Raw genomic sequence first — 26997 nt, 5'->3', positions numbered from 1 at the left:
AACTTTAAAAGAACTATAACCCTGTAACTGATCTTTGTAATGAAGCCTGTTTGGTATAAATGAAAAATATACAAGCGAATGTTTATATGATAACCCCTGTTACTATTTTGCCCAATAATAGCTAGCATCTTTTGTTCGGATTCTAGTTTCATGTGTAACCCACTTTTACTTAAGAGTCTCTGAAACATTTGTAACCCTGTAACTGGACTCGATGATGTTGTATATAAAGCTCGTAAACTAAAATAAGGTCCATGCAACGTCATTCGTCCTTTTAATAAATTAATTGGTCTATGTTTATACGTGGATAAGCATTAAGTTGGCACAAATTGCTTAAAACATTTGCTAGATTTTTTTCAATGATCAGCGTACTGTAAATTCAAAATTCGTGCGTGCATTTATTACTGCGATTCAACAACACGGGAAAAAATGAGAGGGTTTGTTTTTGTTTTTTTTTTTAGATCCGCAGAGATCTCCCCCAAAAAGAAATAATAGTGTAAGAAGGACACAATTGTTTACCTTTTCTTTACATACAATTATCTTGTTTTAATTCATTGATCAAACTACTTGAATTTTCCCCCCTATAACTGAATTAAAGAGAATACACATTTCGTATTAAAACTGACAATAACACTTTATACAAGGTCATGCTTATCTCAAACTGCTTACGGTGTCTTTACGCTTAATCTGTTGGAAGTGTACTGATTTATATTCTAGTTTGAGAAGACGGTTTATTTATTAATTAAAATAGGATTTAACACTTGCTTTTAGTAACTTCAAGTACTCTGTACTCTGAGATCGTACTTTGTGCCTTTTTTTTCTTTGTTATTGTTTGTTCTTTTTGTGCTTAGTGTCGTTCTGATGAGTCATGCCCTTTACAATTGATCTTTATATTTTTTTTAGATGTTTTTCCTGTTATATCATCGTTCAAGGAAAGGGGTTGGTGGGAAGAGGGCTGAGAGCTCACAAACTTGTTCACTGATATCATCCTGATATCGCCACATTCTTTATGAGCCTATACCAAGCCAGAAGCCTGTAAGCCAGTGCTTATGCATGTTATGGTTGATCTTTTTTTTTGTTGCTGTCTACTTTGTTTGTTTTGGTTTATTGTTTTAGTATAAATCAGGTTGTTAGTTTTTCTTTATAATTGTTTTGACATTTTGTCGCGGATCCTTTAGATTACATGTTAACATACGGTACGAGTTTTGCTGTATAGTTAGCCGAATTTTCCTTGTCCTTCAGTCTTTCATGAATAATCGTCTCGTTAGCAATCATACCACGTGTTCTTATTAGTACATTAACGTTTTTCAACTAAACATTGTAGTAAGGTCTTTCGTATTGTCTTTATTGCTACTTACATTGATTTTATTTTCAAAAGCTTAATACATTACTAAGCTTACATTGCTATATGGTCCTACATATTTTGCATTGCACAAAGTCATACTTTACAAAATTTCTTATTTCGCCTATTATACTTAATCCGTTGAGATGTACTTGTGTCTTGTCATTTTGTTGGTTGTTTTTGTGCGTAGAAGAGATTTGATGGGTCAAAGTTGAAACCCTTTTCAATTGATTTAAATTGTGTACTGCTACATCACTCTCTTCGAGTAGAGAGGGCTGAGTGAGCACTTCGTTGCAAACATGTTTAACCCATTTATGTATGTTCTAAACCAGGAGCCTGTAGTCTTGTGGTTGTCGAAAGTATCTGTGTGTCATTATATCTTTAACATATTTCATCTCCTTATTCTTGTATTGGTCCAAATAAAGCCCGGCTACAGAATATTCAGGTTCTTAGGATTTTGTGTTTAGTTTTAGTTACAATGTTTACATGATGTTTTGTTGAAAAGTATAGTAGATAGTGAAAAGAATTAGGATCTACCGTAATAAGTCAATATGATTGAAATAGACAACCTCTCATAGTATAATTCAATGACAATTTTCACTTATTTTATTTTGTTGTTCACTATTTAATTCTTTTTTTGTGATAATTAGAGAGAAACTGTTACAAGCAACTAGAGGCTCTCAAGAGCCTGTGTCGCTCACCTGTATCTACTGTGGTTTTGGAAATCATGTAAAATAAGGTTAAAATCATATAGATACCCTAATAATGATTGAGGCCAAGTTTGGTTTAATTTGGCCCAGAAGTTAAATTAAAAGCAGAAGATTTTTGAAAAGATTCACAAAAATTACCAATGAATTGCAGAAAATAACTTTAAAGGACAATAACTCCAATAAGATGTTAATTGCCAATTGGTCATGTTAACTTATGTAGATCTTTCTTTGCTTGATATTTTTGGTGTTTACAGTATACTTCAATCTATAATGATATTCAAGATAATTAACAAAAAATAAAAAAAATCCTTTCCTCCGCTCCAAAATTTATTTTACCCAGGGCCTGTATTAAGCTGAAAATGCCTTTAAATGTTTTTATGGAACACCCTTCAAAAAAAATTTGGGCAGGGGTTCCCCTGCTCCGACTAACCCGCCGGGTCTGGGGGCATTCACCTAATATAAGTTTGCTGAAAGAAAAGATATAATAATGGTTTATAGAAAAATAAACACTGAATAATTCTGAAAATGGAACATATCAAAAAGAAATTATTAGCACCCCCACCTGAGAAAATTGCACCCCCTGAAAAAAAATCAAGTCATCCCATTGTATTCTTACAATAGTTACTGAAGACCTCTTATCATCATTTAAATTGGTTTTCAAGTTGTGACCATTTGAATTTGTTTTTTTTTTACATTTTCCCCATAGACTTCTATAGTAAACCCCTATGTTCTATTTTTACCAATGGGGACCATGTTGGTTGTAGGGCAGGGTCATCGGATAGATTTTTCAATCAAGATACTCTAATAATAATTGTGGCTAAGTTTAATTCCATTTGGCCAAGTAGATTAAGAGGAGAAGATTTTTGTAAAAGATTAAATTTTTTTACGAAAAACAGTGAAAAAATGACTTTAAAGGGCAATAACTCATAAGGGGTCAATTGACAATCTTGGTCATGTTGATCTGATGAACATTTTAACCCCGTTAGATTTGCTCTAAATGCTTTAGTTTCAGAGATATAAGCCAAAAACTGCATTTTACATCTATTTTAAATTTTTAGCCGTGGCGGCCAACTTGGTTGGTGGGCGCGGTCATCGGATAAAATTGAGAATGGAAATGGGAAATGTGTCAAAGAGAGACAACAACCCGACCATAGAGCAGACAACAGCCGAAGGCCACCAATGGGTCTTCAATGCAGCGAGAAACTCCCGCACCCGGAGGCGTCCTTCAGCTGGCCCCTAAACAAATATGTATACTAGTTCAGTGATAATGGACGTCATACTAAACTCCAAATTATACACAAGAAACTAAAATTAAAAATGATACAAGACTAACAAAGGCCAGAGGCTCTTGACTTGGGACAGGCGCAAAAATGCGGCGGGGTTAAACATGTTTTTTGAGATCTCAACCCTCCCCCTATACCTCTAGCCAATGTAGAAAAAACAAACGTACAACAGTACGCACAGTGAAACTCAGTTTAAGAGAAGTCCGAGTCCGATGTCAGAATAGGAAACAAAAGAAAATAAACAAAATGACAATAATACATAAATAACAACAGACTACTAGCAGTTACTGACATGCCAGCTCCAGACCTCAATTAAACTGATTGAAAGATTATGTCTTCATCCTATGAATATCAGGCACAATACATTTTTTTTAAACTAGATACCCTAAGGATGATCTAGCCCAAGTATGGATATACTTGGCCCCGTAATTTCAGGAGAAGATTTTTGTAAAAGATTACAAAAATTTACAAAACATTGTGAAAAATTGACTTGAAAGGGCAATAACTCCTAAAGGGGTCAATTGACAATTTTAGTCTTTTGACTCGTTTGTAGATCTTACTTTGCTGAACATTTTTGCTGTTTACAGTTTATCTCTATCTATTATAATATTCAAGATAATAACCAAAAAGTGCAAAATTTCCTTAAAATTACCAATCCAGGGGCAGCAACCCAACAACGTGTTGTCTGATTCGTCTGAACATTTTTTGGGCAGTTTGATCTTGACCTAATGAACATTTTTATCCATGTCAGATTTGCTCTAAATGCTTTAGTTTCAGAGATATATAAGCCAAAAACTGCATTTTATCCGTATGTTCTATTTTTAGCCATGGCGGCCATCTTGATTGGTGGGCGGGGTCATCGGATACATTTTTAAACTCGATACTTTAAGGATGATTTAGGCCAAGTTATGTTTAACTTGGCCTAGTAATTTCAGAGGAGAAGATTTTTATAAAAGATTACAAAAATTTTCGAAAAATTGTGAAAATTTGACTTTAAAGGGCAATAACTTCTTAAGGGGTCAATTAACAATTTAGTCATGTTGACTTGTTTGTAGATCTTACTTTGCTGAACATTTTTGCTGTTTACAGTTTATCTCTATCTATTATAATATTCAAGATAATAACCAAAAACTGCAAAATTTCCTTAAAATTACAAATTTAGGGGAAACAACCCAACAACAGGTTGTCTGATTTGTCTGAAAAATTTAGGGCAGATAGATCTTGACCTGATAAACATTTTTACCCCGTCAGATTTGCTCTAAATGCTTTAGTTTCAAAGATATTAGCCAAAAACTCCTATGTTCTATTTTTAGCCATGGCGGCCAACTTGATTGGTGGGCGGGGTCATCGGATACATTTTTAAAACTTGGTACCCTAAGGATGATTTAGGCCAAGTTTGGTTTCAGGGGAGAAGATTTTTGTAAAAGTTAACGACGACGGACGACGACGGATGACGGACGCCAAGTAATGAGAAAAGCTCACTTGAGTTAAAAATGAGCAACAAAAAAATCTACAAAGTAAAAAAAATATAGAAATTGACTTTATGGGCTAGTTTTAATTGAGTTACCATGCTTGAAATGGCAAATGCTAAAAAACGTCTGTTTTCAAAATAAAAGCAGTCAAAGAGCGGTAGGTCTTTTCACCACCGAACACCACCGCACACCGCCGAACACCACCGAACACCCCAAAATTTTTTTAATTTTTTTAGCTTTTATCGTTACAAATGTGTCCTATATATAACATTTAAGTTATTAATTCAACAAATCATAAGATGAAGAGACCACATATCTAAATCGTACAGAAAATAAGAGTCCATAACACCAAAACACCATGGACACCTTTGGCATATTTTTTTTCATTTTTTTCTATGTTTTCTATAAATTAGTAGTTGTACCAATAATAAGAAAAGAGACAAATATCAAAATCATGAACACATGTTAAATATTTCGGATAACACTAATTTCCTTCATCACAAGACAAACAAAACACAACACAACATAAAATATTCTATTTAGCGTAGTGGGGTCATGTGCTCCCAGATGCAGGAGGAAGATACACTAAAGAAGAAATTCAGGAACAGGGAACATGCTAAAATCAAAAAGTCTGGGAAAACAAACTGTGTATGAAAACCTGCAATTGATGGTTGATTTTTAACACCACAAAGAAAGATTTTCAATAATTTTATTTGTGACAATGTTTCCAGAACAATTTTTATTCTATTTTCCTTATATTCTTGCTGCCCTAATTACCTTTCTTGCAGTATGTATTGCATATGCAGCCTATCGCATCAATGAGCTTCACAAAATGTACGACCACATTCCAGGACCAGAAAGAACAAGGTACAGAAATATGTACAGAAGGTCTTTGCTAATTTCTTAGGATGGCTTGATTCTTCTTTAGCAAGTGACGGGATCGTCGATTATGGCAACACAAAAACCCTTTGAAATTTGTTGAACCACTCAAGGATTTGTATCACTATACAAATCCTTGAACCACTGGAGCTCGTGAATCTTATTTTAAGGTATATATATATATGCTCCGGATACATGTCAACTCGTACTTTCGGCAACTCATACTCAACCAACTTGTACCCTATTTTTACCAACTCGTACTTCTACCAACTCTTACCCAATATTTTTTTAACATAATAATGCTTCATTTTTTATTACTTTGTAGTTGATCTACTGATAGGATTTATATCTAAAAAAATCCTCAAATTTGCACGATCCATAGAATATTGGAAAAGGATATTTTTTACTGAATATTGCAATGGACATGTCTTCTTTTCGTGTTAGTATATATATTATGAATACCTTTCTAATCCTTTTGAAACCATAAAGCCAGCACATGTATTAAGCAAATTGCAAAAGTTTTATATATGTTTATTAGTTATTATAATCAATAACAGAAGACTGTCCACGACTCCACGGGCCAAACGGTGCTGTTGATCCATGTGTCTTCTACATACTTGACAAGACGTTGAAGGGGGTCTGTCTGTAGCTGTTTCAGGCGCCTGAAAGCCGGTCTGATATGATCTGCTGGTAGAAAAGGCGAGGCAATCAGCTTGCGGACATACTTAAAAATACAGTCTTGCTGGCGGTATGCAGGCTGCAAAAAAAAAAATAGACATATAAAATATGTACATAAACTGATGAACCTGTTTGTATTATCATTATATGTTTTAACCAGTCTATACCTAAGTATAAAAATGTCTTTCTTTCATCCATTATATTTGACTTAATAGTAACCTATCGTAGTCCATGAATTTGATTCTTATCTTATTTATACCTGGGACTATTATACATGTATATTGTGTCCCAATTTATACATTATTGATGTTCGAAGTGCAGCATTTATTCTGAATTTTTGTTTTTATATACTTCTCTATGTTTTTTTCTTATTTAAACAAATCCATTCTATTTTTGTAGGTCTATTATCCACCAATGACCACTGATTAGTATATTGTGTACTCATAATTATTTTAATATGCATATCAAATAAATTGCCATCCAAACAATTTCAAATAATCAAACAATTTCATATAATCAAACAATTTCATATAATCAAAAAGTCTAAAGACTAATGATTAATGATTAGCATTTGATAAGCTTTGATATATTTGAAACAATTATGATTGCATCATATTAGCAATGAAAGTTTTTTTATTCATATGTTGCTATATTATGATATATACGAAAGAAAGTTACACTAACTACATGTATGTATATAAATAATATCAAATAAATCATGGGTACGAGTTGGTAAAAATAGGGTACGAGTTGGTTTAGTATGAGTTTCCGAAAATAGGAGTTGTTGTGTACTCTATGCTCTCTGCCTAATGCAAACACTGGGAACAAACAATATTTTCATTTGGTAGATTGCGTTCTTTAATAACATTCACGAGCACATGTGGTTGAGCTTAGGAGGTGCTAATCAGAAAAAATAGCTGTAATTTTTATGATCCATCACAAACTCGCCCCATTGCCAAATCGCCTTAGACCTACTCACCCCAACTTTCTAACAACTCGGCCCAATCATGTTTACCAACTCACCACACTTAAAAAGAGTTAACTAGAAATTATAGAATATTGCTTAGGGAATTGATTCATCATACATGTAATTTGAACATAAAATCACTGTCCATCAAACATGTCAAAAGTAGTGATTCTCTAACCTATAGCCAAATTTTTGCAATTGTATCTTGACCTCCCTTCTAATTCATATGTAAGAAATAATGTCTATTTGTTTTTTAGTCTGTTTGTTCATCAGATATTTTCATCACAATTTGCTCAGATACTACTGGTCCAAGGACACAGTTATCGTACTTTGATTTTTGTTGTCTACAAATATAGTCCCTAGTGTGGACAGTGTATAATTTGCCAATTTTTTTCATACACTTTCCAAATTTTTGTCTTTGTATTTTATGCTTGAAATATTAAGTAGGGGGATGAAATTACATAATAAAAAAATTATTATTATTGGTATGTCTGAAGCTGTCAAACTGAAATATAGACCCCCTTAACATAGAATTGTCCATATGTTGAGTTAGAGCTGGTAGACTTTTCTGTAAGTTTGATATTAATTATCCCTAAAAGTAGTACACTACACTGTAAAAATCTTTTTGAGAAAGAGCAGGTGCGATTTTTTGAATTTGAATCTATTGTCTAAAAGAAATGCACTACAAAATAACTGTGTTCTCGGGCCTACTGTCATACTGAACAGAATATTTCACATCAAATCTTTTATGGTAATATTCTATACAAAGCACAAAAATGTCGTCATTCACCTCAAAAGCTAACCAAACTTTAAACAGACTTATTCAGAAGGGATATACATGTAGCTTCGATACTGTTGTCAGGTCATTAATTAAAGATGGGCATTTTTGGGAATTAATATTCATTCACTCATAGGGTCTTTGCATCTGAAATAAACACATTTATTCTAAAACCAGTTGTTGGCAGGATACAGGTTATGTTCATCTCATATATTTTATGATGGTATGATACTAAACCCCTAACGGGAGGGATTGTGCTTGATTTTCATATGATGAAGACATAATCTTTCAATCAGTTTCATTGAGGTCTGGAGTTGGCATGTCAGTAACTGCTAGTAGTCCTTTGTTAATTTATGTACCATTGTCATTATGCTTAGTTTCTTCTGTTACCTATTCTGAGTTTTACTGTGCATATTACTGTATGTTCGTTTATTCTACATTGGCTAGAGGTATAGGCGGATGGTTGAGATCTCACAAAACATGTTTAGCCCCGCCGCATTTTTGCGCCTGTCCCAAGTCAGGAGCCTCTGGCTTGTTAGTCTTGTATGTTTTTTAATTTTAGTTCATATATGTATCTGAGTTTAGCGTGACGTCCATTTTCACTGAACTAGTACACATTTTTATTTAGGAGCCAGCTGAAACCCTCCTCTGGGTGCCGGATTTTCTTGCTGTGTTGAAGACCCATTGGTGGCCTTCGGCTGTTTTCTGCTCTTTATTCGAGTTGTTGTCTCTCTGACACATTCCCCATTTCCATTCTCAATTTTATTCATATTTGGTCAGCATCTTGACAGTGATGAGGTGTATTGTCATTATGGGTTGGAACTTTTCAAATATGTCAGGCACCTATGTTTTCTTCCTGTTTGTGCATACTTTGAATTTTTCAATATTTTTTTGTCCCTTCAAAATCTATTAATCAATTGCACCATACAGCTGTCTATAATCATAGCAACTTCTAACATTCATTTGATTTGATTTTATTTCTATGATTAGTTGTATTATTTTTTTTCAGTTTTTGGACTGGAAATTTGAACTACATTACATCAGCAGACAAAGAAGGAAAACATTTAGGAGATCTATTGCTTGATTTGTATGTATAAAAGATTTTGAAGTAATATACCACTGTAAGATTAAAGAACATATGCTAATTTTCAGGAACATTTTGGGTAGATTAATTTAGTGAATATCATTGCCCAATAGAAGTTTGGCTTTTGTCAAGTTATTTTTAAGGAAGAATTAATGTTATACATGTACATATTTGGTATGATGTTTCTTTAGAATTAATGCACTTCAGTTTCACTGAAAATCTGAGGATCCACCCTTAGGTAATTTTTTTGCCCCTGCCGAAGCGGAGGGGGCATTAAGTTTTACCCTTGTCCGTCTGTCCGTACGTACCTACGTCCCAAAATTGGTTTCTGTTCTCTAACTTTAGTTTGCCTCAACCAAATGTTATCAAACTTATACATAAAGCTTAACTTATTACCACAAAACACAGATCTAGTTTGAATTTTGGTGGCATCACTTTAACCGTTCTAGAGTTATGCCCCTTTATAAATTGAAAAATGGCAAAAATTTTCATTTCCGTTCTCTAAAGTTTGCCTCAACCAAATGTTATGAAATTTATACACAATGCTTATTACCACAAAACACAGATCAAGTTTGAATTTTGGTGGCGTCACTTTAACTGTTATAGAGTTATGCCCCTTTATAAATGGAAAAATTGCAAAATTTTTATTTTCTTCTAAATATCAAGTAATTTTTAAAATTGGAGTTATCTTCCTTTGTCCATGATTATAGTTGAATCAACTACAATCAATGCTTTATACAATGCAATGTTTAATTTTGACTTCCACTGATAAAACACAGATCAAGTTGAATTTGGGTAGTGTCACTTTAACCATTATTGAGTTATGCCCCTTTATAAATCGATATAAATTGAAAAATTTTTAGTTTCCATTCTGTAACTTAAGTTTGCCCCAACCAAACATGAAACCTATACACAATACTTATTACCACAAAACTAAAATCAAGTACAAATTTGGGTAGCGTCACTTTTATTGTTCTTGAGTTATGTCCCTTTATAATGTTGTATGCAAGCGGGGGCATCATCTGTGTCAATGGGGACACAGTCAGATTCTCCATTGATTTATTTTTATGCCCCACCTACAAGAGTGATAGGTGACTTTTATAGGTTCCATTGAACTCTTGGGAAATCATATTTTCACCCTTGTTGCTCAAAATACCCAAGAGAAAGCAAACTGTTAGTTTTCAAGATTTTATTTGGAGAATAAACACAGATATACCATGCAGTTCTTATTTATGATTGATTTTAAAATGCGAAGACAAATTGTTGAAATATCCTGTAAAAAACAAGGGTAATTGCTGAAGAGCTTAAAGTCATATGAAACGAGTTTCTTGTGATTATAAAGTTTAGGAAATTATTGAACCAATGTATGCATATGTATTAAACTTAGATCTCTGTGCACATTTTTTTACACTTATTTCAAATTCATAGCATTTAATCGACAAAATGTATTTCATTCTTTGGGTGCTGATCTAAATTTTGGCTGCTAATTAACATTCTGGTTTTGGTACAAAAGTAAATGTATAAAGATTGTGACCTTGATAAACAAACAACACAGACTCATGGAGCACAAACATAATTAGTGAGATGATAGAGCTTTTTTCCTTTGCACTTGTGCTGTGTGGTTGTCTAATTTCTAACATGATGTGTCATGGTTAACATCACTGCATACAGGAAATCTGTCTGCAAATAAGGGTATGGGAAGACAATAATTCAAAAGCAGTACATTTCTGAAGATTTGGATGAAAAAAGGGATTTACTTTTAAAAGAAAGTCTATGTACACATGTTTTACAGTAAACCTTAGCCATTCAAGTGACTAAAATATTATATATTCATTTTTGAAGTATCATATGACTTTAAGAAGATTGAATAGGTTCTATAGAGTTAGAAAGTGGCCATAGAAGTCATTTGGTATAAATTGTAGTACACAAAAAATGTACTAGATGAGCAGTAAAATCTATTTTGAACCTCAAACGACAATATGATTTTTCAGTAAATCTGTGGTTGTTATAAAAATTTTGAAATAAGATTATTAAATTTTAATACATGTATCAGCAGGATATGCATATTTTAGGTTTATATTTCAGAGCGAAGAAGTATGGACATACATTCAAATTAATTCTGATTTCTAAACCAATAGTGGTTTCTGTTAACCAAGAAGCAGTTAAGGTTTGTAAAACATATTCATAAAACCCATATGCTCATTCTTTACAATATGGTCAAAATGGCTACTGGCATTGACCTAGTGCTACTCTGTTCTCTATAAACTACAGCTACATGCATCTTTGAAGGAACATATGCAGGAGTAATTGCTTAATTTTAAATAAAACTCCTGAAGTTTTGATGTTCAATATTTGGGTTCTCGTAGGTATAATAAGAGTATACCATAAGTTTAGGATGAGTGTGTGCTGTTTATGCCCTTGTAGCCATTTCTGCTTATAAATATGATTTTGTTTTAGCTTGATATTAATATTTCAAAGCTTGACATATAATAAAATTTCTCTAATTCTTACCCAATTTATCCTTTTCCTGACCTATTGATTATTTTTATTTAATCAACGTGTGGTTAGTTTGATCTCTGTTCTTCATTGGTTAAAATTCGATTATGACGTCAAATTTTCTTGCTTTCCTCTGAATATCCTATTGTGACATCATGAAAAAAGGCAACCATGCCTGATGATGTCACACAGAAAGAACACATCTTTTTGCAGATAATTCGAAAGTAAGGATTAAGATTTGTCTGCATATCGTCTAAAAATCATTAGAGAAAAGGATTCCACCACCTAATCTCGTGCAATGTGATGTTTATCCACTCTCAACAGTCAAATTTTAGATATTAAAAACGCTTGGCAAACCTCGCGTTTTAAATTTGAAAATTTAACTGTCTCAAGTGGATAAATATCGTATCACACTGGATGCAGTGGTAGAATCTATATATATATATATATATATAGATACTTGACTACTTTTGATGTATTAATGTTGACAAATAGAGGTAATTTTGACTGTGCTGTTTTAAAGTGTTATTGCTCATGAGTTGCTCTCATGTTAATTTAAAACAAAATGTGAAGAAAAAATTCGTATATGTTGATTTTTTTTTACAGCATGATTTATTCATTTTAAAAGGTATTACAGTTGAATTTAATGCTATTTCCATCCTCAAACAATACTGTTCTAATTTATGAGATTTCTTTCTTTAATGGTAAACTTCATATTAATAAATAGAAAAAGATGTTTTAGGAATTGTTAGTCACTGGTGGTCACAAGAAGTCAGATGATATCTATAAAAGAGCAAGTAAAGTATTTGGAAACAGGTAACATTTTGATTTTTATATGACCTCAAAAAAAACTTCAGTTTAAGTGTATGGATCTCTATGAAATTTAACTAAAGGTTCAATACACTAAAGGAAGGTTGGGATTGTTTTTCGGGGTGATGGTCCCAACCGTTAAGAATTTAGGGGCCAAAAAGGGTCTAAAACAAGCATTTTTCTAGTTTTCAGACAATAACTTGTGTTTAAGTGTATGGATGTCACTTTATTTGTACCACATTCTTCAAAAAGAAAATTTCTTCAAAATTATTTTTTTTGGAAGGGGGAGGGAGGTGGATAAATTTTTTTTTTTGGGGGGGGGGGGGGGGGGGCAATTTTTTCCCTCAAAAGAAAATTCTCTTCTTTTTTGGAGGGGGGGGTTAAAAAAAAATTTTAGGAGGGGGATCAATTTTTTTTCGCTCAAGATTTAAGAAATTGTCAATTTTCCATAGAAAAAAATTGGGGGTCACAATTTATTTTGCTAATTCTTTGTATATACTATATAGTCTGAAAACAGATTTTCTAAGTATTGCGCAACAGCACAGTGTATTGCACAACAGCAAGAAATCTTCAATTGAATATAAATTCAAATCATACAACCAATTTCAAGTTCTTTGACTACTTCTGTGTCAGAAACCTATAATGTGTCCAATATTTAATTACAATCCAAATTCAGACCTGTATCAAGCTTGAATATTGTGTCCATTTTTGCCCCTACTGTTCAGGGTTGGACCTCTGTGGTCGTATCAGCTGCACTCGGCGAAGCAGTTTATTTAAAATGCAAACACTATATAATGTCTTTTTAAGTTAACCATCATTCTTGTGAAGTCATTGCATTGTTTTGAAAAAAACAATACAGAACACACAAAAAATTATAATATGGGTCTTTAAAAAAGAGCAAAACAACATCAAAATAAGTAAATCAATCAATTGCACCCTACCAGGTAAAGATTGAAAAGAATCGATATATATAATTGGCTTTATAAACTGCTTTCTTGGAAGGAATTTTATGTTTTTGGAAAACAAATAATTAAGGAGGACTGGGCAAAAGGCAGTTATAGTAATTGTGCCATGTTTCCAGAAGTATGTATTATTTCAAACTCTGGTTCACCAAGGCTGACTTGGGAATAGAAATATGGTCACTTGGTCTTCCTTCAGCAATAAAACCCTTGCCAAAGTGGGCTGTCCTTTTGGCTGTGTGACATGTTCAAGTATGCAGCCAGGTCGTGTCAGAATGGGGATGTTAAATCTGGTGCCACATGTAAAGAGAGTTCCATGCTCTCTGCAGGTTAAGAATCCTTGCAACAACTCTTTGAGGGGTCAGTAGGTGGCCTGTTGCAAGGTAAAATTTCTGTCCCTATCCAATATACCCTAAATTTTCCGTGGCAGTCTAAATTTCCCTGACCTTCATCCTGGACAGCCTCTATTACAGGACCTATATTATACCTATTGTAACCAACAATCAATCAATCAATCAAACTCCCAAAAGTGTAAAACTATTGAGTCTGAGCTATGGCTACCATGATCATCAGCAATTGTTTATATTGTTCACAGATTCAGGGTTAGATTTCAAATCCTAATGACTCTAAGGAGGGGATTATTTTTTTACATTATTCAAAGGATTGTGAATAAGGATATTAAATGTGTCATGTTTTTGGTAAATTATTGTCATAAGTTTGATTGTAGTTTCTTTCAGTTATCAGGACCATATATATATATGATTCATATAAAGGTTATACAAGAGAACGACCAAAAACATTGAGCAGTATAAAAGACCACACCAACCACCAACATTCAATGCTTTTAGAAAACAGATGTAAAAAACAAACAACACATGGTTCAGATAGTCTGACTAGGTACAGGCACTAATTATGGGGGTGTTAAACCACTTTTGTGTGTACAACCGCCCCCTACCCCAACCAATTACCTATTTAGACCATATGATGTAAAAGTAAAATGCAGAATTAAACCTGCATATTGCATGGGTCAGACATCTTGAAGGGGAGATAACTCAAATTACTAAAATTTTCAATATTTTCAAAAGTGTTTATACATATTTTTCTTCAAATATAAAATGAACATTGTTGGATATTTAAAACAGTAATCAGGATGTTGACATTTATGAAATTTTTTTTACTTACATGTTTTTTTAGATGTCTTGGTAATGGACTTGTGACTGAAACCAACATTGAAAAATGGAGCCTTAAAAGAAATCTCATGAATCCAGCATTTAAAAGAGAGTTTGTATATTAGTAACATTCCTTTTTTGTTGCCTTTCAGTGTACCAATTTTAATGCACCAGCATGTTGTGCATTTCAACAATTAATGTCTCTTCAGTAATGCTTGAGTCCAAAATGTTTGAGTATCAAAAATCTAATACAAATGTTGAAGAGCGGATCAAACCAAATAAGAATTTAATTTAAAAAATTCTGATGAATCCTGTAACTTATAAGTTATATTAATGTAACAAGTGTTTCTTAGACTTATGTACCTCAAAATGATGTCTAGGTTACAAATAAAATAGCTTAGACTTATGTACCTTAAAGTGATGTCTAGGTTACAAATACAATAGCTTAGACTTATGTACCTTTAAGTGATTTCTGGGATACAACATAGTGAGATATTGCATTACTGTCCTTCTTTAAAAGTATTATATGATGTTAAATATGATATATTTATCAAGTTTTTTCTCAAAACTCTGGTCATTGAAATTCAATAACTTGTGAAAATTGGCAGATACTTCACAGGAAATATTTGTTTATTCATCATTAGATTTGAGGGGGCTTCATAGTTGTCTTATTAACACAGTAGACAGGGAGTGTTACAATACTATAAATAGCTACCTTTCTTAAAATTTCTGTATGGAGTTTTACTATTCTCTTAGATTACACTTATCTCATGCAATTGAAGAGACATATGGAATTCTAAGGGTTTTAAAGGAGTAAGACCCAAGCTGATAATATTTTATCTCACCTTTCACTAAGGTACCTTTTTTTTCATCAATGCTTTGTCTTCATGCCATGCTTATATAATTCTATGCCTTGTGTAGCTATTTAACTATTACGGACTAAAACATCCAGAAAAAAAAAATATTTAGATTTAAAACATTTAAATTGTAGATACTTGATAGAATTGATGAGTCAGTTTAATGAATGTGTTGATAAATTAATTGTCCAGTTACACAAATTTGCTGATGACAAATCACCAGTATGTATGATGACACAATTTTCCAGGACAACATTAGATGTACTGTCCAAGGTACTGTCTGAAAATTGTATAAATGGTATATTTGCTTTTCTTTGACTATAGCCCAAAACTTTCATGAAACTACATTTAGTTTTTGTTTCAGCTGCAACGAAAGTAGCAGAAGGCGAGATATAGGTATTGATTTTCCAGTGGTGATGGCATCAACAATTGTTTTCTGCTTAAGTTAGTTTGACAAGAACTACTTGTGATAGATCAATGATATGTTGTATGAAGTTGCATTACTGTCAGTACATACTGTTTGATGACTATTTTGAGGCCCTGCCTCCTAGGTCATGGTCCAGTGACTTTAAATTTAACTACGTCATCCCGTTTCCAGGACCAGATGAGATGTTCGTGTGCATGTGTAACTTCAGTTCGTAGCTTTATTTCATAGAGGGCAGACGTGGTCTGTAATTGTAGCTTCTATAATGAAATATTTTATTACTATAACTACGAGGTAGTTAATATTTGTTGTTTAATCAATTAAATAAACTCGAGGGGTTTATTGTTTATTTTAATTTTATTTATTTTTCTCTGTTGTAAATTTACGGTAATTAGACCGATTTACGGCAGTTGATATTTTTTTAGTAACAATGGCGGACGCCATGCTCTCTAAAACTGATGCAAAATCTTTGAAGAAAGGTTCTAGTGCTTCAAATGAGGCAAAAGGTAAAAACCCGAAAAGAAAAGCATCTGGTGATGATTCTCGTTCCAAGAATGACGATACAAGTAGTAGTAATGGGGCAAAGATTGTCAGCTCTGGCGAGGCCGGAACTGTTACTTCACGACTAAAAGGTTTTAGTCAAAATACTAGCGAAGCTAGCAAAGAGCCCACTTTAGCTGATGTTTTTTTCAGTCCTGAAAAATATACAGCAAGAACAGAGTTCACAAAAAACTGATTTCGTGTCTCTCAAGTCAATGGTAGACGAGTTGTATTTTGCTGAGCCTGAGGGTTACGATGAAAGCCAGGGTGCAGACCCTGAAGCTTATGATGAAAATAATAATCATGACAATAATGATCATGTTGTAGATGCTGAGGTTGCAGAACCTCCAGCTAAAAAACAAAAAACTGTTGACAAAGAGGGTGACAATGTTTTTAAAGCTGCTGCACAAGCTTATAGGTCTAAAGATAATGTAGATACAAGTGTAGATGACACATTAGCTGATACTGTTAATGAATTTTTCCGTGAGGGAATTTCTGATGAAAAATACAATGAACTGATGAAATCAATGGCTAGACCAGAGAATTGTGTTTCTCTTACAAGAACTAGAGTTAATCAGCTTATTTGGGATTTACTCTCTCCTCAAACTAGGTCCTTTGACTCAGTTATACAACAGCATCAAGAAACTGTTGTAAAAGCATCTTGTAACATTACAAAATTGTTAAAACATGTTGTGTAAGCTAAAACCTGACTTGGGTGACGATTGTCAACAAGAAATGCAGTCGTGCATAGATTTGGGGATTGATTCGATAGCTTTACTGTCACAATATAACAAGATGATGAATGTAAAGAGAAAGGAATATCAAAGATTTGATTTAAGTCCTGAATATCATCACTTGAGTTCACCCTCAATTCCTTTCACTGACATGCTTTATGGTGACAATGTCCATCAAAAGTCAAAAGAAATTCAAGATATGAACAGACTTGGTCGTAATTTAAATAAAAAGAATTATGCAAGAGGTAGAGGAAATGGTTTTTCTCGAGGAGGTAGTTTTGGTAGAGGCCGTGTAGGCTCTCGTGGTGGATACAGAGGTGGTCGTGGCCGTGGTTACGGTGGTAGAGGCCAGTATTCAAATGATCAAGGTGCTTCAAAAAACTTGAGAGGTGTTCCAAGTTTCCTGAGGAAGTAAATTATGCTAAACAGGTAAGTTTAGCGGGTGTCTCTGATATCAAAACTTTTACAGCAGGTAGATTGAAAAATTATGTTGAAAACTGGCAAAAAATTACTTATGATAAATTTATTTTGGATACAGTTGAACACTGTCACCTTGAATTTATTGATAATTCAATACCCACTCAAAGTCTCACACCATATCAAAGAATTTTTGATAAAGGCCAAGAAAAAATTATAAATGATGAGATAGAAAATTTGAAAAATTTGGGTGTAATAGTGGAAGTTAATTTTGATACAGATCAATATATCTCTCCAATTTTTACAGTTCCAAAGAAAAATACAAATGAGCATAGAGTGATTCTTAATTTAAAAGAGTTGAATAAATTTATTATTCCCCATCATTTCAAGATGGATACTTTTGTTTTTTCAGTTCAATTGATTTGCGTCATGCATATTATTCTGTTCCTATAGCAGAGGAACATCAGAAACTATTACGTTTTATATGGAAAAACAATATTTTTCAATATACTTGTTTACCAAATGGTTTGCTATCAGCACCTAGAATCTTTACAAAGTTAATGAAGCCTGTTTTTGCAACTTTACGGCAATTTGGTTATATGAATGTAGCTTATATTGATGACTCTCTTTTGCTTGGAGATACTGAAGATGAGTGCATAGAAAATGTACAAAATACTAATGATTTAATGGAGTGGCTTGGTTTTATAATTCATGAAAGAAAATCTGTTTTCAAGCCTGCCAAACAAATTGTCTTTTTAGGCAATATTATTGATTCTTTATCTATGACAGTTGTGTTGCCAAAAGAAAAAGTAGAAAAAATTGTATTAGAATGTCAGAATCTGATCAAGAAAAATACAGCTAGTATAAGATTAGTTGCCCATGTTATAGGCTTGTTAATATCCACTCTTTCAGCTGTGGATTTTGGTCATTTATATTACAGAAATTTAGAAATTGAAAAGATTCAGGCTTTAAAATTGTCATTTGGAAATTTTGATCAAAATATGACTATAACATCTGCCATGAAAGCAGATTTATTGCGAACCAAATGAAAGTCTTCCACAGAGTCGTCTGCGCTTGACCAGGGTATTTAAACTTTTGTCTTTTCTCTTGTCCTATTGAATAAATACAATAGCTATTGTTCTCTGTGTAGTTTTTTCACTGGGACCTTTAAATTTCTTCTAGGAGAAATCTATCACTCATTGATTGATTTACCTGACCAAAAAATTATCTTCTTTTTTGGGGGGAAATAGTTGTATAAACTTGCATAAACTGCATGCAATATTGTATTTAATCAATATCAATAATATATTTTCAATCTGTTCAATATAAACACTGATTTAATTATAAAAGTTTATTTCTGACAAAATTTTTAGTATTGTTCCAATGAATTTGCATGTTTTTGTTGTTGTTCAGTTATAGAATACATTTATCAAGACCTTAATTTAAACACAATAATTTTCAAGTTTTTATTTGTCAAACACACAAAAAAAAGCAAATTTTAATAGGGAAAATATAAAAAAATTGTTCAGAAATCAACTTTTAATTTTTGAATCAGTATTTATATTGAAACTATTAAAAATGAATTATTGATATTGAATAAATACAACACCACATGCAGTTTTTTTTAGTCCTTATTTAGTATTTGTACATGTATTTTCATTTTTGACAGTTCAGTTTTTTGTTCAGGTAAATTAATCAGTAAGTGATAGATTTCTCTTGGAAGAAATTTAAAGGTCCCATCAAATAAACTACACAGAGAACAATAGCTATTGTATTTATTAGAAGGGACAAAAGAACTTACAAAAGTTTAAATCGACAGGTAACTTGCAGGTGAATCTGTGGAAAGGTATCATTGGGTTCGCAATAAAATGGTGGGTTGAAAACTTACATTGTCAGAAAAGAGTCATTAATAGGAAAAATCTGGTTTTTCTATGACAACTGACGCATCATTAAAAGGCTGGGGTGCTTTATTTAAAGACCAAAAATTTCAAGGAAGATGGAATGATGTTGAGCAAACTTATCATATAAATGTTCTGGAATTGTTAGCCATTTCTTTTGTAAAAATTATTCAGATATACATGTGAAGATTTTTTGTGACAATTCTAGTGCAATTGCATATGTAAACAATATGGGTGGTATAAAATCCATGCAAATGAATGAAATAACCAAACTTTTGTGGGTCTAGTGTATTGAAAGAAATATATGGATTTCAGTAGAACATATTCCTGGTAAATATAATGCTGCAAATGTTGAATCAGGAAAAATTGATGATCATTTAGAGTGGATGCTTGATAAACAAGTTTTCCATAAATTAGTGGAGATTTGGGGTACTCCAGGCCATGATTTATTTGCCTCTAGAATAAATTGTCAAGTTGAGAGTTTCTCGTCGTGGAAACCTGATCCTGAGGCAGTATTTGTAAATGCTTTTAGCATTTTATGGTCTGATGAGGTATTTTATTATCTTTTTCACCCTTTTTCTCTAATTAGTAGATGTCTACAGAAAGTTCAGAAAGACATTGCAGAGGTTCTGATGATTGTACCATTATGGCCGACTCAGACATGGTACCCAGTACTTCTAGAAATGTTGATAGATTTTCCAAAAATGTTGCCTCGAAAGAAAAGACTGCTGTCCATTTCAGGAATGGAAAAGATTCATCCTCTTCACAATCAGTTAAAGTTTCTTGCTTGTCGGTTATCAGGAAAAATTGGGAAATTCAAGGCATTTCAGACAAGGCTTCCAAAATCATTTTGGCGTCTTGGCGAGACAGTACGAAAAAGCAATACTCAACTTATGTCAAGCAATGGTTCCGTTTCTGTAGTAAAAGGAAAATTGATCCACTTCAACCAGCTTTAAATGAAGTCTTAGATTTTTTAACAGTGCTTTTTGATAAAGGATTAAGTTATAGTACGATAAATTGTGCAAGATCTGCTTTGTCAGCCTTAGGAATAATGTTTAATGGAGTGACAGTTGGCTCTAACGCTACAATCATCAGATTTTTGAAAGGTGTATATAATTTGCGACCTTCAGAACCTATATATAGTGAAACTTGGGACGTATCTAAAGTTTTTAATTTTTTACGGAAGTTATCTCCCGTAAAGTATATTTCGTTGAAAGATTTAACATTGAAGTTCGTAATGTTAATTGTTTTATCCACGGCTTGTAGGACACAGTCATTATTTTTGCTATGTTTAGACAATTTAGTAAAAGGAAAGGATAGTTATACCTTGTTTTATTCAGGTTTATTGAAACAGAATAGACCTGGGTTTAATGTACATTTTGTTGAACTTTTTGCTTATCCTCCAGATAGGAGATTGTGTGTTTTTACTGTTTTAAAAGAATATTTGATGAGAACAGCTAAAGCTCGCGGTAATAGTCAGAAGCTTTTTATTAGTTATGTGAAACCGTTTAAAGCCGTTTCAAGAGAAACAATTAGCAGATGGATCAAAACTGTAATGTCCAAATCAGGAATAAATTTAAAATCATATTCTTCACATAGCACTAGGTCAGCTGTTGTTTCTAAGGCTTTCCATAATCTGATTCCTGTGGAATGTATTTTACGAAGAGCTGGTTGGACCAGTGAAAAGACTTTTGCTAAATTTTATAAGAAGCCGATCGAGTCAGATGAACAACGTTTTCAGAGAGCTGCTCTGAGTACATAGAACTTTATTTATAAAATTAACATTGTATATAGGAGGGATATTTTTTTTTTGGAGGTTTTTTAATGTAACTTTTTGACTTATCTCAGGGCTTGTGCTCTTTGAAGTCTCATCTGGTCCTGGAAACGGGATGACGTAGTTAAATTCCAAAACTAAACGAGACTTACCCTGGTAAAAATTGAAGTTCAGTTGGAATTTAACGTAGTCATCTTTAGTTGTAGGGATCAGATGCCCTCCCGATATCCCTCCCCTTTTTGTGATGTTGTACTTAGTACTTTTGTATGCACAAACCCTTCGACTTTGAAGACTGAAGTTACACATGCGCACGAACATCTCATCTGATCCCTACAACTAAAGATGACTACTTTAAATTCCAACTGAACTTCAACTTTTACCGAGGTAAGTCTCGTTTAGTTTTGGAATTAATTAGCAATTTTCAATGTTAAGTTTTCTGCTTAAGTTAGTTTCATATGAACTACTTATGATAGATCAATGATATTTTCTATAAAGTTGCATTACTATAAGTACTTTGACAACTATTTCTACTCCCTTCCCCCTTAGGTCATGGTCCAGTGACTTTCAATTAGTTACCAATTTTCAATATTAAGTTTGTTTGATACTTACAATAGGCAACAATATTTTCTATAAAGTTACATTACTGTCTGTACAATTCAGTTTGTCCAGCGACTTTGAATTAATTAGCAATGTTGCGGTCCATTAGATTGTCATTTTTCTGAATTTTATTGCGACAGGCGAGACATATCTCTGTGTCAACAGTTAATTTTTTTTATTATTCGATTAAGAAATGTAAAGTTACAAGTCAAAATTAAAATTCAACAACTTTTTTTTGCTACATTCAATCATACCTAATGTCACTTTTACATCATAATTGAGCTTTTATATGATGAAATTTAAAATTAGAATTAAGGCCTTTTTAAATTTGAAAGTTTTTTCCATATATAAGGAAAGAGACATTTAAAATGCATTAAACCAGCAAATCGAGGGGAAATTTTACCAATACCATGCTTTGAAAACATAACACTGTTTACAGAAAACAGCAAAATATTTGATTTATTTTAATTTATAAATTTTAAAATTTAATTATTGTGTCTTAGCCAGCATATTACCCTATCAAAAAATTAGGGCTAAATCTGGGCCTTTTTTACTTCTCCTTTGATTAAGCAGTTTAATGATAAATTGTTACATTAAGACATGAATTTTAGGTAGCTTTTGATAAAGAAGTCAACAGTTTGGAAAATGATGACCATCAGTTACCTACAGCAATTAGACGTATAATGGATGGAATGTCTATAAAGAAACTTTCACCATATGTACAAGTATGTAATATCAAATAACCATAAGCAAATACTTCCCAATGAAATTTACATGCATGGGTTAAATTATAGACAATTCTAAAAGGTCCTTTGGAGATTAACAAGTATTATATGGCCAGACCATATGGTAACTTCTTAATTGTCCTTAGGATGGAAACTTATGGCCAGACCATATAGCAATTTCTAAAAACTACACGAAGAAATTAATATTTGAATTCGATTAAAAATTTATTAATGTTACTAGGATACATCTTTTATTAGAGAGGCGAAAGATACCAGAGGGACATTCAAACTCAGAAGTCGAAAATTGATTGACAACGCCATGGCTAAAGAGAAAAAGACCAACAGACAAACAATAGTACACTAAACACAACATAGAAAATGAAAGACTGGGCAACATGAACCCCACCAAAAACTGGGGGTGATCTCAGGTGCTCAGGAAGGGTTAGCAGATCCCTTATTAGGTTTATTAGGATATGCTTGATTGAACAAAAAAAAAATAGTTTTTAATGATGCATATTATTTTCATTTGGCATAATAAAGGCATTGCATTAACACTGAACTAACAGTAGTTTTAGGAGAGAAATGAAATCACAGGTCTTATAGTACCTCTTTGAAATATAAATGTGAAGAGAGAAACCAATGTCCATATCCCAAATTCTGGTGATTGGGAGTTTCATTGGAGTAAGGAATCAATTAAAAAAAAATCGTCTTTGGGATATATTTGTGTTGTTGATAATAATTGTGATTCTAATTATATGGTGTGTTTTTGGTGGAAGAAGACTTCAAGTCTTCTGAAAGCCTTTACTGCCGGCTGTAAAATCATTGAACCGTTACCAGGTTGTATGCCGTATCCCTTTCTGTGTATTACAATTTCATTACAACTTCCGTGCCATTTCGTGACACCGATTTTTACACATGATTAAGCATCTGCATTATTTAATTTATAAGTTAGGCTTGAAAAACAATCACTATCGTAAGTGTTATAGTTTCTCATGTTTTAATGTAAAAATATATACCCTTTTATTTATGTAAATTATTAGATTTCATCTCATCTTACATGAACGTTATTTGTTTACTTGTAACCGGATGTTTTTAATGTAGATTATTGTAGTACGCATGCGTGAATTTAGTATCGGGTCGGTTCGCCCTTTTTAAAAGTTTGCCCTTGGTCTGTTCGTCCTAAGTTCTTCCGCCCATAGAGTACGTTCGCCCTAAGTTCCTTCTACTTACTTTTATCAATGACGTTTTATACGTCCTTTCATTTATTAAAAAAAATATTAATATTAAGGGTATTCAATTTTAATAAACTTATTCAGATAATAATTTTATATGGTATAAATTCTCGAAATTCATGAAAACACATGAAATAAAAAATAATTACGAAAGTTTCAAAATATATATAAACAGAATTGCATATATTCATACAATCCATCTTTTGTTGAAGTCAAGTATCTTTGTGGAGAGTACGACTTCAAATCAATGATGCTTAAAAAAATACACGGATTGGGTTGTTCCGTCTACGTTTAGATCTTTAATGCAATCAAGTCATATTCCAGTTTTAGACAACATGTGCTTTTTAATACGAAAGTTAGAATATTTTAGTATGTTATGGCGATAATAAAGAGTCAAGCGCACACGTGAATCTGCTGGTGTGTTACACATCAAACGATGCACCGTCGGTCATTGTCGAAATGTCCCCAATGATTGTCTTTATTCCCTTACGATTCAAAGTTTTATAAGTGACAAAAAACGGGATCTTAACAACTAAATAGTCCAGCTCTTTACCGTTATTCGTCATTTAGGTACACCCATTATCGAGGCTCGAGTACGGAACCAGTTTGAAATGCTGATAAGTGCCCAAAACCCAATTCTTGGCCTGACACATATCTGCATTGGATATATTTAGAATTTTTCAATATCTGTTTATATTGAAAACCCTAGTTTAAACAAACTTGACTAAAATCTTGGTAGCCAGTTTTTTTTAAGGTCAACTATCTACCTTTGACAGAAAACTTTTAAGTGAAACCAAATCAATTAATGTTATAATTGCTTGGCAAATTTGCATTGCATCAAGTTGACCTTTCCGAGACGAATGTATGGAATCTAGTTATAGAAAAATTAATTTGAATCAACAGTATTTGCAGATTTTTATGTTAAGTATAGTGAGTTTTGGTTGAGTTATGAGTCTAACTATTTTTTGAAGAAAAAAATACGTCAAAAGCAATAATGGGACAAAGCAGACTGGTTTCGTGGGCTGCTCTTATGGTAATTCAAGTTACCTTTTATGCATCTTCTTCCACCTCAGAGCAATCAGCTCTTTGATTAGTTTTATTATCTTATGTATTGTGCACAGAAATGTACTCAATTGCATAGAAGTGCCCCCAAAGAATTTTCATTCAATTACTATAATTTGTTTCAGAATAGTCCAACTTACTGGTTTTATAGAAGAAATGTTAGGAAGAGTGTAGAACTGATTAGAGAAACAGGCAAAACATGGATAAAGGAAAGAATACAGGCTATTAACAATGATGAAACTGTTCCTAATGATATTCTTACACACACAGTCAAAATGATGGGTAAGAGTTGGTTCTTGTTGTATGACTTATATATGGTAAAAACCGAAGGTATTGATATGTGACATTCCCTTTTCTGTATCATTCAATACTGATTGACCAAACCAATAGACTTTATTATATATAAACTTTTCATGTACACATTCTGTTTATATTTTTATAATACCTCCACACCCTCTGTTACTTTCTGGACCATGTTATAAGATTTTCCCAAAAGTTTTCATTCCCAAAATTTGTACAGCCACTTATAAGAAATTATCTATATACCCTGCTATGAAGAAGGGGGTAAACTGTTTTACTCCTGTCTGTCCATCCGTATGTCCATCCATATGTCTGTCAGACACATTTTTCTAGGGAACTACAAATGACAGCTTTCTGAAATTTGTTATCAGGATTCATATTAGCATGCTTTTTACCTTTTGACAGTTTTAGATTCATGGTTCATCAAATTCCTGTTTACTGAATACTTATATATATCCTAAAAATAATGGCTATGTATGAAATTTGTTGTCACATTTTTGTTGAGCCTTCGACTTTGAGAGTTAGTGAGTGAGACATAGCGATCCTACATTCTGTCGGCGGCGGCGGCGTCCACAAATATTCACTCTGTGGTTAAAGTTTTTGAAATTTTAATTACTTTCTTAAACTATCCTGGATTTCTACCTAACTTGGGCAGAAGCTTGTTTATGATCATAAGATAATATTCAAAAGTAAATTTTGTAAAATAAAAAATCCTGTTTATCCGTATTTTACTTATAAATTGACTTGGTTTTTTTGCCAGGAAACATTACATTCACTCTTGTGGTTAAAGTTTTTGAAATTTTAATAACTTTCTTGAACTATCCTGGATTTCTACCAAAACTTGGAAAGAAGCTTGTTTATGATCATAAGATAGTATCCAGAAGTAAATTTTGTAAAAAAAAAATTTAATTTTTTCCGTATTTTACCTATAAATGGACTTAGTTTTTCTGCCAGTTAACATTACATTCACTCTGTGGTTAAAGTTTTTCAAATTTTAATAACTTTCTTAAACTATCCTGGATTTGTAATAACTTGGGCAGAAGCTTGTTTATGATTAAAAGCTAGTATCTAGAAGGAAATTTTGTTAAAATTTTGTTCCATTTTTTCCGTATTTTACTTATAAATGGACTTAGTTTTTCTTCCAGTAAACATTACATACAGTCTGCAGTTTAAGTTTTTAAAACATTTATTAGATTCATAAACTATCCTGGATTTTTATCAAACTTGGACAGAAGCTACTTACAATCAAAAGATAGTATAGAGAGGAATATTTTTATTATTTTTTTTCCTCATTTTTGTTGAGCCTGCGATTAACAGCAAAAGTAGGGAAGACACTGGGTTCCTTGGAACCCTTACAAATTTTTAAATGAAACTATAGATAATAGCTTCCTGAAATTTTTGAAAAGGCTTCATGTCAGCATGCTTAGCCACGTAAAATGGTTTCAGATTCCTCTCTCATCAACTCCTTGTTTACCATATATTTATATATAATTCTAACTTCATACTGACCATGTATGATATTTTCAGCGTATTTTTCTATGGAAGTACAAATAAGAGCTTCCTATCAGGCTTCATGTAAACATGCTTAACTGTGTTATGAATTTTCAGATTTGTTTTTCTTCAAATTTCTGTTTACCAAATACTTAAAACTTCTTATGAACACGCTATATGTGATCATGGTGATGCACCAGAATCATTGTTCAACTTCCTGTTTACCTAATAATTTTATATTCTTTCACATAAAGGCAATGTGTGAAATTTTTTTATGCATTGTTGTAGGGAATTACAAATAAGAGCTTCCTGAATTTTGTTA

General features: G+C 32.6%; 2 protein-coding genes across 3 annotated transcripts in view; both read left to right on the top strand.

Annotated features, from left to right (window-relative positions):
* Positions 1-26997, top strand: part of LOC127698417 (probable RNA-binding protein EIF1AD) — a 208818-nt gene that overhangs the window by 139627 nt on the left and 42194 nt on the right. The gene's annotated exons all lie outside the window — the stretch shown is intronic.
* LOC127698395 (cholesterol 24-hydroxylase-like) overlaps positions 5408-26997 on the top strand; it is a 34220-nt gene continuing 12630 nt past the window's right edge. Inside the window, exons 1-8 of the mRNA XM_052201849.1 lie at positions 5408-5671; positions 9116-9193; positions 11276-11357; positions 12429-12502; positions 14650-14736; positions 15616-15754; positions 22477-22590; positions 25010-25166. Coding sequence (XP_052057809.1) covers positions 5526-5671; positions 9116-9193; positions 11276-11357; positions 12429-12502; positions 14650-14736; positions 15616-15754; positions 22477-22590; positions 25010-25166 — 877 coding nt within the window. The 5' untranslated portion in view covers positions 5408-5525. The remainder of the gene's footprint in view (positions 5672-9115; positions 9194-11275; positions 11358-12428; positions 12503-14649; positions 14737-15615; positions 15755-22476; positions 22591-25009; positions 25167-26997) is intronic.

Source organism: Mytilus californianus, unplaced genomic scaffold, assembly GCF_021869535.1.
Source record: "Mytilus californianus isolate M0D057914Y unplaced genomic scaffold, xbMytCali1.0.p SCAF_4, whole genome shotgun sequence".
Taxonomy (NCBI): domain Eukaryota; kingdom Metazoa; phylum Mollusca; class Bivalvia; order Mytilida; family Mytilidae; genus Mytilus; species Mytilus californianus.
This window is presented reverse-complemented; position numbering and strand designations above follow the sequence as displayed.